The 16093-nt window shown below is 40.1% G+C and overlaps 1 protein-coding gene across 20 annotated transcripts in view; it reads left to right on the forward strand.

The window, feature by feature from the left end:
- Positions 1-13901, forward strand: part of R3HCC1L (R3H domain and coiled-coil containing 1 like) — a 72373-nt gene extending 58472 nt beyond the window's left edge. For all 20 annotated transcript variants that reach the window (XM_055560297.1, XM_055560299.1, XM_055560295.1 and 17 more), the window contains 4 exons: positions 2015-2085; positions 2959-3054; positions 3555-3695; positions 13087-13901. In XM_055560297.1, the coding sequence (XP_055416272.1) occupies positions 2015-2085; positions 2959-3054; positions 3555-3695; positions 13087-13154 (376 nt within the window). In that variant the 3' untranslated portion in view covers positions 13155-13901. The remainder of the gene's footprint in view (positions 1-2014; positions 2086-2958; positions 3055-3554; positions 3696-13086) is intronic.
- Positions 13902-16093: the final 2192 nt, after the last annotated feature.

Consider the following 16093-nt stretch of genomic DNA (forward strand, 5'->3'; position numbering starts at 1 on the left):
CATTGCCTTCTCCAATTTTCCTGCCATCATTGTACATAAATAGTAACAATAGGTAAATGAATGAGTGTGACTGTATTCCTTGAAATTCTGTGTACAAAAACAAGAACCCCATTTTTCTGTAAAGTGTTAGAACAGGCAAAACTAGCAGCTAGGTACCTCACTTATCAGTTATGTAACTAAAAGAAAGGAGTAGTGACTGGATCCTGGAGGACAGTTAACAGTCTGCCATAGATCTTACTCTAAACATGTAGTATGGGTCAATCGGTCTAATTCATTACAGTTATGATAAGACCCAGTATCAGGTCTGTACCAGGTGAAGTGCATAGAAGATTTTAAAAAGCAGTTGGTGAGATTAAATCCAAAATTAGAACTACCTGAAGTTGTCACTAATAATGATGATTTTTAAAACCAAGGATTAATTTTCTTGATGTCTGGAATTTTCTGAACATTAGTTAACTGTTAAGAACTATTAACTTCCTTTTGCTCTGCTGCTGCTGCTGCTAAGTCGCTTCAGTCGTGTCCGACTCTGTGCGACCCCATAGATGGCAGCCCACCAGGCTCCCCCGTCCCTGGGATTCTCCAGGCAAGAACACTGGAGTGGGTTGCCATTTCCTTCTCCAATGCATGAAAGTGAAAAGTGAAAGTGAAGTCGATCAGTCGTGTCCGACTTTTAGTGACCCCGTGGACTGGAGCCTACCAGGCTCCTCCATCCAGGGGATTTTCCAGGCAAGAGTACGGGAGTGGGGTGCCATTGCCTTCTCGGTCCTATTGCTCTATTTCTTCCTAATTTTACCTGCAAGACCATTTTTTCTATTAAACCCAAAAATATTTTCAAAAGGGGAGAAGCATTTTAAAGAGTTATAAAATTCTGAAGTCTAAAAGGTCCTCTAGAGCCCATCTAAGTTTTTTACCATCTTTTGTCAACTATTGTATAATGTAGATTTCTACTGTGGAACTTTCTCATAGTCTTCAACTCCTGTGGTCATTTTATGCCATGATTGAACTTAGTTTTACATCAGGAAATTGTCTAACTAACCTTCAAAGCCTCTTTATTCCTTTTTCCTTCAAAGGAAATTTTTTCTTGACTAGTTGTTAAAAGGAAAAGATACTTTAGCAGTTGTCTTTTTTTGTTGTTCTTTATAGTGCTTTATTTAAGAAAAAAAAGAAAGAAAAGGTCATGGTGCAAAAGCCTGTGAGTCAAACACCAGAGTCAACTTCATATTTTAATCACATCTTCATTAATATTAATCATCTTCCTGATGAATATTGTTATTAATAAAAAATAATGGGCACCATTGATTTATTAAATGTCCACTAAATGCTCAACATCATGCCCTTTGCCTTGTCATGGATTATCTCATTTCCATTTTCACCGCAACTCTGTTAGGAAGGAATTCAACCCATTTTTTACAGATGAGCAAACCCGGCTTATAGAGAGATTAAACCAGCCCATGGCCTCAAGGTGGCAGAACCTGAATTTTGCTTTCTTAATTCCCTTCTACAACTGGGAAGAAAGAATAGGTCAGCCTCCCTGATTATAGGTGTCTGTTTTTTCTCTTATTTGATTGATTTTGTTTTGAATGACCCATCTCCCTGTCCCTCTCTGTCTCTTGTCTCTGCCCTTGAGCCTACATTTACATTAAATCCCAGTGACCTTCCCTGCCTACCTCCTCCTCCTCTGGTTCTTCTTTTCTTCTTATGCTTCCTTTCTCCAGTCCCCTAAAAACATCTCTTGTAAATAGTGTGATAAATACTTTACCTCCCCAGGGAACATGTGTGGCTTAATTAGTTGAATGGCTGACAAGGTAAAACCCTCCCAGGTAGTTCTTTATGATGGGTTATTGCTTTTAATGGCTTCTGCTCTCCAGGCCGCTTTGTGTGTCATTATCCCCACTCCACCCATGCACTTGTTGAGTTTCTCTCATCATGGAATGCCTTACAAGATTCTATTTGAAAGATGTTTTTTAAAAGTAAGTTTTATTTTAAGGAATAAAATTCTTTTATTTTGTTGCAGAAAGAAAGGATTTGATATTAAATGGGTGGACGATACACATGCCCTAGGAGTATTCTCCAGTCCGATTACAGGTATTCACCCAGTGGATTTCACTGTGTTTATTGTCCATTTTCTTCTGCTTCTTTTCCTTATTTGCTTTCTGTTCCAGCCACCTGGCATTTTATTCAGTCACTATAGATAAATGACCAGTAGAGGTTTTTGAGGCAAGTTACTTTGGTACCCATGTACTCCCCCACCCTCCCTTTTTACCCTAATCCAGTGGTATTTGGGGAGATGGTCAGCTTTTCAAGGTTATTTGCTGCATAACTGTCAGTTATGATACTGCATAAACAGGTAGAGATTTAAGAAGCCAGTATGAGTAAATGTTAATATGTTTGTGATTCTGCCCCCAGCCCCACTGACAGATGAATTTGCAGTAGCCCTTTAACCTGTCCAGTGATCATTTGTAATACATACTTTCTGAGTGTATGATTTGGCCTCTTTATCGGCATGAGGATAGATCTGATGCAGAGACTTTCAGACAAATTAGAGATGTTGATTCCTGTCCAATTCTTCTAAAATAAGGGTCTGCAAACTTATTCTGTAAAAAGCCATATAGTGGATATTTCAGGATATAAGGTTTCTGTTGTTACCTAACTCTGCTGTTGAGGAAAGACAGCACAATGAACAAGCACGGCTCTGTTGCAGTAAAACTTTACAAAAACAGGGTGGTTGGCTGGATTGGGTCACAAAGCCATAGTTTTCTAATCCCCATTTTAAAATAATCACTGCCGAGTTGTTCCTTATGGATTTTCTAGAGCTTACCATTTCTTTTGCCCATGATGAAAAAATAAAGCACAACATCTAGAAAATACTTACTAAGAACTAGCCTTAACTATATATATATTTTGCATCACTCATCTTCATGTCTTCTACTTCTTTATATATATTTATTCTCTTTACAGCTCGTGATGCTCTTGGTAGTAAACATACCATGGTGAAGATCCGGCCCTTGTCACAGGCCACGAGAGCAGCCAAGGCCAAAGCTAGAGCTTATGCTGGTAACCCTATAATCTCAGGAGCTTTTTCTTACTGATAGTCGTGTTCTCGTTTTTTTTCCTAGCACTTGTATAGCATTCAGAGTTCTAAAGACATAACACTTTTATTTTTAGTGTTAAAAGAAATATTTTTAAGGAAAAAGGAAAAGAGAAGAGGCTCTGTTGGAAACACGGCATTGGAGAAGCCACTTGGAGAGAGTGGGATGTGGGCTGCAGGCGCTGCACTCACCGTTTCTGCGGCAGCCCTATCCAGTTTACCTCTGTGCCTGGCAGTTTGCTAGAGTCACCGTAGGAAATTGTCTTAATACAGATAATGGAGGCAGGGTTGTTTGTGCTTTGCCGTGTTAATTTCCTCTGATCTTCATCTATCAGGCTTGTATTAATTACTGCTGATGCAGCCCTTGTTAGTCTATTTTGTATGTTAATTACTGAGTTAAATCACTTGGAGCTAGAATGCTTTCTCTTCCTTACTGTCTCCTGCTCCCTCCTTTTCTCCCATTTAGAGTTTCTCCAGCCAGCAAAGGAGCGTCCTGAGACTTCAGCAGCCCTAGCCAGAAGGCTAGTCATCAGCGCCCTTGGGGTTCGAAGTAAGCAGAGCAAAACTGAACGGGAAGCAGAGCTTAAGAAACTGCGAGAAGCCCGAGGTGAGTTGAAGCTGATGGCATTCTTCTTTAGTTCCTTTAGAGCTCACTATAAAGCATGTGTTTAAAAAAAAAAAAAAAAAAATGAAGCTCATTCCATATTGTCATTTCCATTTCCTAGAAGCCTCCCACATATATTGAAATTGTGTTCATGACTTATATTTAGGAGGAAGACATGTTGGAATATGTCTGCTTGTTCCACACACCAAGGTATCCTAATCCATGCTCCTTTGTTGTTTTTTAAAAGATAGGTTCTGTCTTTTTAGCTCATCCATGGCTGTTTCTATAGTTCTTGCTCCTGACTCAGAAAAATTTTCCTATGAAGACATAGTAATCTCCCAGGCAGAAAACAGTATTTGCTGTGGTTTTACTGGGCCATGATTGCCATGATTTTATCAAATGGTTTAGATCTTAGGTAGAAGATAAATTAAGGAAAAGCCAGCAATTGACATTGGTGATGATAACTCTAGGATGTAATTTTTTTATTTTATTTTTATTTTTTTGCAATTTTAATTTTATTTTATTTTTAAACTTTACAATATTGTATTGGTTTTGCCAGATATCGAAATGAATCTGCCACAGGTATACAAAGACAGTCCTGAGTGGCTCCATTAGAGCACATCTAGGTTAGCCTAATCTTATTATTTTCCAGGACTTAAGACTTCTCAGAAAATATTTCAACTGATCCACAAGCAGGGTTTTTCTTTCCCTATAGTTTGTAGTTGAGGCTAAATGTTTCTCTCCTCTTTATAGGCTATTGACTTGTATGTAAAGGCTTGGGCCTCCAATTGCACTTAAGTACTTTTTATCAAACTTCAGAGTATAAACAGTCTGATTGCCTTAGTCCACGATCTGTGGAATCTGAAGGCAGTTTATTCTGAAAATTCCACTTACTGAAAAGTAGCTTCATTTTTCCATTAAACGAATTGAAGTTTCAAACTCCTTGTTTATTCCCGGTCTAACAAGGCCATTAATACTTCCTGTCCACTCTGCTTTGGTGATAGCAGGCAGCTTGCAGACTCTCAGCTGCACTGGCCAGATAACCAGTGACAGAGTGTGTCATGGCAGGTGCTAGAGTTTCAGAGGTGAACCAACTAATTTTTTGAAACCTTAATGATGATAATGAGGCAGTTTTGATTTTTCTCATGCTTTCTTGACCCAAAGGGTTCCTTGAGATTATAGAAACAGGGGAGGATGCCTCTGGTTTTTATATGTGGCACTGTCAGAACTAGATAAAGTGGAATGTGCAGTGTGCTTAACCCTTTACTAATTGGTTATCTCTGAGGAAAATGATTCCTCTGTCATAACCACAGTCATCTCAGAAGGTCAGCGGCGGGTAAAGACTGTGGCATGTAGAAAAGGAGATGTGATTCTTTTTGCAGTGTACACGCCTCCCTATGAGTGTAATGTCACCTGTATTTCGACAGGAACTGCAACAATAGTTTTGTGTGGATATCACCTGAGTACCCCACTGTTTCTCTGTAGGGCCATCATCATACAGGCGCACTTGAATTTATTTTAAGTGCCCAGCTATACAAAGGACATTTCAGTGATGCAGTTAAAAATGAGGCTTTTGGCTAAGTGGGTACCCTGGTACATACGTTTTTGAAGAAGCCTTTTAGTTGTGAATAGAGGCCCACTGTGATAAATTTCTCCTATCCATTGGTGCTAAAACTATACAGGTTATAGAGGGCTCTTCCTTTATTGTGTCTCAGAACTCTCTCATTCTTTATATCTGAGAAGATGCCTATGGAAAATTCCAGTATAGCTTTCTGGCTGCTTAGGCATTAAGCATATACTCTAATAATTGCCTGCATGGAACCTAAAACTGCTCACTTAAAAGATTTTTTTTTCTGTGAAAATGAAAAGTACTTTTTAGATATTAAATAGAACAGATATTTTTGTTCCAAATCTAACACTGGAGGGAAGGGGGTCAGTACAGCACAAGAAATAACATTATAAGCTATAGAATCAGACTGCCTGGGTCTGTATCTAAGCTCTTCCATTTACTGGCTGTGTCACCTTGGGCAAATTACTTACTCTCTGGAGGCCTCTGTTTCCTCATCCATAAAATGGAAATCAAGTGAGATAATCCACAAAAGGTACTTAGTCATTTTCAAAACCCATAGGAACACTCTCCTTCCTTTTTCTCTAGGCCCATAATAAGAGAAACAGGCCCATGATAGATAAATGTTAGCTGCTGCTGTTTTTAATAATAGTAGCAATATCATTTTATGGTGAGTCCAGCACAGATTCCAGTGCATATGTTTCTTGTCATTAATCTTTTTGTTTTCAGTTGCCTCTGATACTCTTATCAACTACGTTTGGCGTTGCCCCTGTGCAAGGCGTTGTGCTCCCTAATTACGAAGACTAGATTTTGTTCCTCTTTTTAAGACCTGCAATCTGGTAGAGATATCTGCCTTGAGTAAGACAGAAAATATGAACCTGATATTTTAAGCAGTTTTTTCTTCTCTTTACTTCCGAAGATTTTAAGATTAAAAGCCACAAAAGGTTTTTGCAATTAAAAGGATTGAAGGAAGTTCCTGGCAGTATAACATGTTATGCTAACTCTTGATGGGAATGATATTATCTCCATTTTAGAGGTAAAGTATCAATAACTGGCCTAGGGTTACCCAACTGGTAAATTGAGAGGTGGTATTGGAACCTAGGCCTCTCTAATTAAAACCCATGTTCCTTCTACAACACTGTATTCCCTTTTGAAGGCGTTTTGGGGGTAATTAACATTTTTTTCCCCAGTAAAAAAAATTTTTAAGGTCTTCAGAAAATAAAATATGACAGGCTTCTTTTTAGTTATCTGTTCCAGTGGTTAAGAGCTTTTACTATCAGAAAATTCTTCCTTAGGTCTAACTGAAATCTATACAATAGTTTAAAAGTTTTTTCTTAGGTATTTACTGGAAATCAGAAGCATCTGGACACCATTCTGTTTGAACAGCTTTTAACTATAAAGATCAAGGGCAGATTATTTAGGAATGAGGGGATCTGGAGTATTAATAGAGTTTTTGCCATTAACTAGCTATGTAGCTGTGGCAGGTCTCTTATACCTCCCTGTGCCCCAGTTTCCAACACAGTGAAAGCAATGCTTGACTCAACTAACCTTGGAGAATTCTTTGAGCAACATAAGTTAACATATATAAAAACGTTTAGAAAGGTGCTTTATGTATTTAGAATACTATTGTTTGTGTGCCTCTTGGGAAGTTAATACTCATTATAATAATACGTGCCAGTAATGACGGATACGTGCTGTTGCCCCCATTCATTACCTGTGACAGACAATGCTCATCAGCCATGACACTCTTTCTTGGTGACTTTTGACTTGACCATTTGCTAGTCGATCAGAATTAGTATGAAATCGAAGTCTGTGTGCCATCCTGATATAGGTACTTTCGTTATTAATACTAGGGTTTCCCAGGTGGTGGTGCAGTGGTAAAGACTCAGCCTGCCAGTGCAGCAGACACAAGAGATGAGGGTTCAGTCTCTGGGTTGGGAAGATCCCCTGGAGTAGGAAATGACAACCTACTCCAGTATTCTTGCCTGAAAACTTCCATGGACAGAGGAACCAGCGGGCTACAGTCCATGGTGTTGCAAAGAGTCAGACATGACTGAGTGCATGCGTGCATGTGCGTGTGTGTGCGCGCACGCGCACACACACACACACACACACACACGATACTATGGGAAAAAATCTCATAGCCTCTCTTTTTCCCACTTCAAGAGTTCTGCTGTCTGGCACAGTGCTTAGTTTGTAAAGAGATACTCAGCTACATATTCATTAACATGAATGACATTGGTTACTTTTTTCTTCGTTAAATCTTATTTCGCTCATGATTCTACTCTGAACCCTTTCAAGTCCTCCATGATTTTCTTTATAAAACCTAGAGTTAAACATTGCATATGGAACCTTTCTAATTAATGAATTTGGAATTTGGAAGTATAAACTTCCTTTACCCTACTTTGGTCTTCTTACCATTTTATTGAGGAGTCTTTGTCTTAATCCTTAAAAAAAGAGATTAAGAAAGTAATCTTGGAGAAAGGGAATGGCAAACCACTTCAGTATTCTTGCCTTGAGAACCCCATGAACAGTATGAAAAGGCAAAAAGTTAGGACAATGAAAGATGAACTCCCCAGGTCAGTAGGTGCCCAATATGCTACTGGAGATCAGTGGAGAAATAACTCCAGAAAGAATGAAGAGACGGAGCCAAAGCAAAAACAGCATCCAGTTGTGGATGTGACTGGTGATGGAAGTTAAGTCTGGTGTTCTAAAGAGCAATATTGCATAGGAACCTGGAATGTTAGGTCCATGAATCAAGGCAAATCGGAAGTGATCAAACGGGAGATGGCAAGAGTGAACATGGACATTTTAGGAATTGGTGAACTAAAATGGACTGCAATGGGTGAATTTAACTCAGATGACCATTATATCTACTTCTGTGGGCAAGAATCCCTTAGAAGAAATGAAGTAGCCATCATAGTCAACAAAAGAGTCCGAAATGCAGTACTTAGATGCAATCTCAAAAACGACAGAATGATCTCTGTCAGTGATCTTTTATCATTGACAGTAAGTGATAAAACCACATTTTAAAGTCCAAACTCAGGAATATATGTAAAATTTCCCCATGTTCCACTTGTCAGAACACTTAATTCCCATCTAAAGTTGGAATCAGAGTTCTCAGAATAAGCTACTCTCATTTTAAAAGCTGGCTGTAATTTTGTTTCATAACTGTGTGTCGTTTTACTCTTGGGGGAGGATGATTAATTGGCTGGTTCTGAAAGGCCATCTTTTGGGGCACAGGCCAGAGAGGCAGAGTAAGTAAACAATAATTTGATCCCTTAGTTTGATTAATGAAATCACTAAGAACTTAAAAGTAAAATCATCTCTGTAGGATACCTAGTCAACTGTAATAAAAATCTAATCACAGCCCCTGCCTTCTGAAATCCTTTTTAGGAATTCCGTTATTCTGCCTCCAAGGACAGCACTGCATTGCTGACTCGTAGGCTAGGTCTTATGGCATTTTCTTGGTGTCCTTTCTCCCTCTTTGTAAAGTTCCCTTCATTTCCTATCTTTTTCTTTGGGATGCAGCGTTTACCCATATTTTTGGAGTCACCTGCCTTTTAATAAACTTATGTCTGTGGCCCTGATCAGAGATGAAAATGTTTACAGACTCACTGACCCACTCCAGTACTCTTGCCTGGAAAATCCCATGGACAGAGGGGCCTGGTGGGCTGCAGTCCATGGGGTCGCTGGGAGTCGGACACGACTGAGCAACTTCACTTTATTTTTTCACTTTCATGCATTGGAGAAGGAAATGGCAACCCACTCCAGTGTTCTTGCCTGGAGAATCCCAGGGACGGGGGAGCCTGGTGGGCTGCCGTCTGTGGGGTAGCACAGAGTCGGACACGACTGAAGTGACTTAGCAGCAGCAGCAGCAGCAGACTGGTTTACCAATTATTGCCAAGTAAATAGCATGATTATACTTAATGCATTGATAACCATTCCACCCTCTAGAGTTAAATGCTCACTTAACATTTATGTGAGGTAGACTCCATTTCCCCATGTATTAATGATCATACACATACTTGGTAATCTAAAATCTAAAACTAAAACTTGCTAAAATGCAGAGGTTACTTATATCAGCCTTCCTTGATCTCCCAGGTCTGTCAATCCATAAAAGAAGGCAATTAGATTAGTTTGACTAGACTTGTATTTCAAGTCTTGATGTTGATTTTTGCTCTGTAGGTGGCTACAAGTAGATTTTGTGATGATTTTCCATTGTTTTCTTAGGTGTAGAAATAAATTTTGTATGTTTTAATTTCCATCTCTTTTCTTTATTGTTTTAAACATGACACCAAACTGGCCCCTTTTTCATCTTCAGCACTTTCCATTTCCTCAGTGAGAACTCAACTCATTTAATATAATTGTTTCTGCCAATTTATTTATTATACTGAGAAATAAAAGTCTTCAGGGCTTTAGGTTAATCATTTCATACTAATATTCTCTTCTTCTTTGGTTCCATGCCCTCATGGCTGCTGTTGGGCTTTCTCTTAGTTTACTTTTTTAATTGGTGGAGTTAATAGGAGCTTTTAAAAAAATGCTGTCTATCAGCTATTACCTCTTTTCTTTAGTAAAAGGCAACATGTTTATTCTTTACTATTCTGACCATATTTTTTTTTCCCACATATTTTCCTTTTCTGTGTAGATATTTTCAGATCTTGTCTTCAGATGTCAGGGTAGTGGAAAGTATTCTGATTTAAGAACTAAGGACATGGGTTCCAGCTTCAGGTTTTCACTGATTATATAACCTTAGGCAAGTCACTTGACTCGTCCAAGCTTCCATTTCTTTAAAATGAAGAAAATATATTTAGGTCTTATCCTAACCTGTATTTATGTATTCTGTTCATGTTCTGTATTTCTAAATTTAAGCCTCACATTTTCACTGTTTCTTTGTGCTTCTCAATTTGTCTCTCTATTCTTGCTGATTTTATCATATGGTTTACCACCAGAATTTCCTCTTATATTTACATATATTTGGTAAACAGATGTACGGTCTTTTGTTAGAAAGTGTTAGGATAGGAAATGTTTCAGAAATCTAAACTATTCTAATTTTAGAAAGATAATATGTTTATCTTAATATCTCTTTCCTAACACCAAAATCGAATCCGCTAGCATTAATATTTCTGTAACAGACTGACTAGTCACATTAAATGGCATATAAAGGCTATAAAGCAGCCTCATGACCTTTCAGGTTATAGTATAGTTAAAGGAACTTTGGTCTCAAGCTTTTTAAAAAACAATTTTTTTTTTCAGTGCTACTTTGATTTTGAAATTGTGAATTATGGGCCAAAATTTTGTTTTTCTACTGCTCCTGGATTTCCTTTCTTATAACATTCCACATTGCCTTTCTGGTTTACCTCTCTGAGCTTATTAAAATATCTAAGTTCTAATAATTCACTTGTCTGTTTTCTTTACTTTTTCTTGGAAGTCAGACCAGTTTTTGTTTTTGTCCAAGGTTGCCTTTGCCTTTAGATCCTTTCCTAACTTTTCCCTGTTTTTAAGGATCAGAAACCAGCATCGGCCAGTTATCCTTAGTACTGTCTCCCTGGAGAATCCCAACCCAGTTTAAGCCTGCCTTGAAGCTGAGTCCAGGACTCTGAATTCAAACTAGCCTTCAGTTGGGACGTTGCCTACCCCCATTTTTTGCCTCTTGTAACTTTGCTGCTATTTTCAGATGGTGCCACAAGAGGGTGCCCATATAGCAGCAGATTTCTCTTTCTCACATTTCCAAGTGCCAGTCAGCGTCCTTATCAAGTTGTTTGCCTTTAAAGTTGAGTCAAATATAAGAATTTTTGTAAGGTATTCTGTTAATTTGGAAAGATAACATCAAAATAGCAAGTATTGATATTAACTCTAAACTCACTTTGATTTCTGTAATTCCCCTTGGTTCATGATTTGCAAAATCTTTTACAGGCATTATCTGAAATAATTGCCCTTGGAAGGAAGCACTTAGGCTTAATTATCTACATTTTATAGTGTCAGGATCAATGACTGACTAGCCATGAAATTAGAACTGGTATTGTGGCACCTAGTGAAGTGCTTGGGTCACCAAACTGTGTATGGTATGTACTGTCTCAGGTCTTGATGAAAATGTTAAATGGAAACCAAGCTTATGTGTTAAAATTTGAAGATGGTTTGCCCAGATTTGTGCATTTTTTGTTTTTAGAAATAGTTTTTATTTTCCCTTCATTATATGTGGTCTTTTTTCCATGTTGGAATTGACATTCCAGAAGGTTTCTGGCTCCTGAAAGTACTCTGAAAATATTAAAATTTGATTTTCCTGTGAAGTATTTTTTTTTGTAGGATTGTAGTAGAGAGATATTACTAAAGCCCAGTGGCTACTATTTCCATTTGAGCAAGAAGGTAGAAGAAAAATATTAAAACATATTCTTGATCCCTTTTGAAATATTTATAAAGATCAGTCAGTCAGTTCAGTTGCTCAGTCGTGTCCGACTCTTTGCAACCCCATGAACCGCAGCACACCAGGCCTCCCTGTCCACCACCAACTCCCAGAGTTCACCCAAACCCATGTCCATCGAGTCGGTGATGCCATCCAACCATCTCATCCTCTGTCGTTCCCTTCTCCTCCTGCCCTCAATTTTTCCCAGCGTCAGGGTCTTTTCAAATGAGTCAGCTCTTTGCATCAGGTGACCAAAGGATTGGAGTTTCAGCTTCAACATCATTTCTTCCAGTGAACACCCAGGACTGATTTCCTTTAGGATGGACTGGTTGGATCTCCTTGCAGTCCAAGGGACTCTCAAGAGTCTTCTCCAACACCACAGTTCAAAAACATCAGTTCTTCTGCGCTCAGCTTTCTTTATAGTCCAACTCTCACATCCATACATGACCACTGGAAAAACCATAGCCTTGACTAGATGGACCTTTGTTGACAAAGTAATGTCTCTGCTTTTTAATATGCTATCTAGGTTGGTTATAACTTTCCTTCTAAGGAGTAAACGTCTTTTAATTTCATGGCTGCAGTCACCATCTGCAGTGATTTTGGAGCCCAGAAAAATAAAGTCTGACACTGTTTCCACTGTTTCCCCATCTATTTGCCATGAAGTGATGGGACCGGATTCCATGAATGTTGAGCTTTAAGCCAACTTTTTCACTCTCCTCTTTCACTTTCATCAAGAGGCTTTTTAGTTTCTCTTCACTTTCTGCCATAAGGGTGGGTGTCATCTGCGTACCTGAGGTTATTGATGTTTCTCCCGGCAGTCTTGATTCCAGCTTGTGCTTCTTCCAGCCCAGCGTTTCTCATGATGTACTCTGCATGGAAGTTAAATAAGCAGGGTGACAATATACAGCCTTGATGTACTCCTTTTCCTATTTGGAACCAGTCTGTTGTTCTATGTCCAGTTCTAACTGTTGCTTCCTGACCTATATACAGGTTTCTCAAGAGGCAGGTCAGGTGGTCTGGTATTCCCATCTCCTTCAGAATTTTCCACAGTTTATTAAAGATCAGTAGACTGGGAATAATGGCCAGTTTCACTGAAGCACTAATGCAGTTGAGAAAGAGAACTAAAATAAATACCTTAATAATAAGATAAGAATCTGGATCCTCCTTGGTTCTGACTTGTATTCCATATGCTTTTAATTTCTATTAGCCCAGCCCTTTCTCTTTTTGTTGTATAGTAATGCTAACACTGTTTCAACTTACAAAGCACTTGGAAAGTGAAAAATATTAACTCTTGGAATCAGGTAAGAGAAAACCAGGGAATCCACCCATTTCATGATTAAAATTAGCCATGTAATGCAGATTAAGGGAAAGCTACTGGTTATGTGAACTTATACTACTATTTTTAACACTGCTTTTATTTACAGAGAGAAAACGATTGGAAGCCAAGCAACGGGAAGCCATCTGGGAAGGCAGAGACCAGTCTGCAGTTTGAACATCACTTGATGAAAGGGATAATTCCAGGAATTCAGAAAGTACTTCCAGTTTTCAGAGGATTTTTCCAAACCTCTGTGTACATGCAGATGTGCGTGTTAATGAAAGAAAGAGATAAAGCGATCAAGACAAGGGCTGACTGGGTACAAGAAGAAGAGCAACTCCTGTTTGTCTTCACTCCTACGTGCAGTTCTTTGGAATCGCCTTACTGTGTTGCATGTGGAAGGAAGCCGTCAGCTTCGGAGAAACTTGGAGGATGTGACTTCCAGGAATCCTCTGGACAGGGCAAGCCATGCTTCCAAGATGTTTTAAGTGAAAGCAAAACAGAGGATTCAAACCTGTGACGATGGGAGATTTAGGCCCTGCAAAGGCAGGGTGTTCTTAGTACCTCACAAAGCTGAGACCAGCAATATTGCGAGGGGCAGATGAGGCAGGTGGGGGACAGAGGGGAGGGAGCCGCTAGTACAAAGAGGTGGACGGGGATCTGGTATAGTTGGTATTCACAGGATCTACACTGCCAGTTCCAGAACCCCAAAGTGGGCGAACTGCAGCAGGTGTGGGCATTTGGACTCCAGATCTTGTACTAAGCCGAGTGCCTGGGGCTGCTCCAGCTGCATGGCAGCCAGGGGCTTGCCAGCTTCATTCCTCATAGGAAGCTAGTCTTGGGAGCTGGGTGCCAGTTCCGGTTTAAACAGCACTATCATGTTATAAGAGGGAGACATTAAAGCCCATTTTGTGGTATACATCACTCAGCTGTTGGTTGGTTTTGTCATTCCCACAAAGAAATGGGAGTACAGTTCTCCCCTTATTTTCACCCTATAATGCTGTGTAGGGGATTCGGTGGGCCTGTTGGTTTAACTGAACCCTGCTGAGTAGACTGCTGATCATCTGGTGCCCGAGAGTACACTACAGAAATACTCCCCTGGGACTGGTTTATGGCAGCTTCTCTCCCCTTCCTGTCCTCTTCACACATCCCCACCCCACCCTCTTGCCTTCGCCATTTCGTCCAGTCTGACATCCTGCAGAAGCCATCTGGCACACAGTGTGTTTCTGGTATGGTCTTCTCTGCCCATGCCAGAGGCATTTGGCAAGCCACACCAGACCATGCATTACAGTGAAGAGCAGCCAGAATCACACACACACCTCTGGGCACTGAGAGATTTCCTAAAAGACACGGACAAGTCAGCTCAGGCGTCATCCTTCTCATATCTGCATCGTCAGTGTTTTAGGAAAGTAGTTCTACACTGAAGAGACGTTAGTGCTAGACGGTAAGATGCTGAGGTAGCAAGAAACAGTGCCTCATTGTGCTTTCAACGAGGGCAGCAGCCTCATTTTTGTATGATTCAGTGCCCGTGACAATGATGGATTATTAGCATTGCCTCGAAGATGGTGGCGTGGAGCTCTGTCCAGACGTTCCTCAATGACACTGGCCTTGGGGTCTCAATCCTGCTGCTATTCCGGGCTTAGAGCCCTCTTACAGCTCCTCAGCATTGTTTTTCTCATTCGTGGTCTGTTCTGAAACTGTCCCTTGCTCACATTCAGCACCTCCATTCCAAGTTTGGGGGAGTCATTACGTCCTCCTCCTGACCCTCTGCCCCAGTACCGCTTAGGCCAGGGCCCCTCTCTTTGGTGTGGCCATACAGCTTGTGCTTTCTGTCTTCAGAGAACAGAGGCATGTCTATTTGAACACTGTGGCTGCATTTGAAAGAAGATGCAGGAAACTAGCCAGGTTTCATACTGAGACAGTGTACCTCTAAGGTATGCCTTTGCTCTGTTTTGATCCTTCAAGGCCGAGAGTGACCTTGGATGGTTAAAAAAAAAAGTGATCATTCCTGCCACTTGCCTTTGAGGTGCTTCCCCTTTCTGGCAGCATTTTGGCTTTTAAGGGCATTGTTAATGGTAACATATAGTCCCATATTTATTACTCAGTTTTCTTACAGAACTCATAATTTCAAGACGTTACTTTTATCCTCATTCTAATGCTATGTACTTGGTGGCCCATAACTTAAAGTTTTTTTCCAAATAATCAGCCACCTCTAACTTTGATTTATCCTTATAAGTAGATCCAGAGAAAGGATTTTTTTAGCTAATACTGCAAGGTATGGCGGTGCCCTTGTTTCTACCATTAGTAGAAAATGTGTGTTTTAGTTGTAGTTTTTCCAGTAGAGGAAATTAATATACATTGGCTGGAGATAAGAGGTCCTGCCCAGGCCCAGCACAGACTACGGTGAGCTTGTCCAGAGGGGACCAAATCCTTGGCTGTATCCACACCATACCTTCACACACAGCTAACTGCAGAGCTCCTTATAACTGCCACTGGCTCTATGAGAGATTCGATAAGGTAGATAGCTAATGCACTCTGCTATGCATGTATATTGCTTCTGATATGTTGAACTTGTGAATCCCAGTACTACCTGGAATTTATAGTAGAAAGATACATTCCCCTTTGATTTCCAGTATACTCCTCGTAGAATAGAAGTCTTTGTGGAATAGGAATAAATTAGGCATCTGCATGGTAAGCTGAGTTCCTAATACTTCAATTTCTGTGAGACTGAAGAATGCCAAGGTGAAAAATCTTCCGACATTTTTGGTTCTGTCTGGAATTTGGTGGTTGGTATTCTGTTAACATTCCTCATTTAGTTACAACTCATGCCAGCCACATCTTCCCATGTCCTTCCCTTTCAACTCAGAGGCGTAACAGCACAACCCTTATATAGCTTTTTCCAAGAATTAGAACTGGTTGCACCAATCACACGTGTGATGTGGGCACTGAGACAGAGCAGAGCCGGTGGCTGGCCGCCTGGCCTGCTTTTTCTGACCTTCTTGGAAACCGGATCCAGCCAGAAGCTGTGGGTAACCTCCGTGCTGGAATCTAGTCATCAGTAACCACACGCTCCCCCACCAGCCACACATTCTTTGACAGACCATTAGCTGCATGTG

The sequence above is a fragment of the Bubalus kerabau genome, chromosome 22 (genome assembly GCF_029407905.1).
Source record: "Bubalus kerabau isolate K-KA32 ecotype Philippines breed swamp buffalo chromosome 22, PCC_UOA_SB_1v2, whole genome shotgun sequence".
Classification (NCBI taxonomy): domain Eukaryota; kingdom Metazoa; phylum Chordata; class Mammalia; order Artiodactyla; family Bovidae; genus Bubalus; species Bubalus kerabau.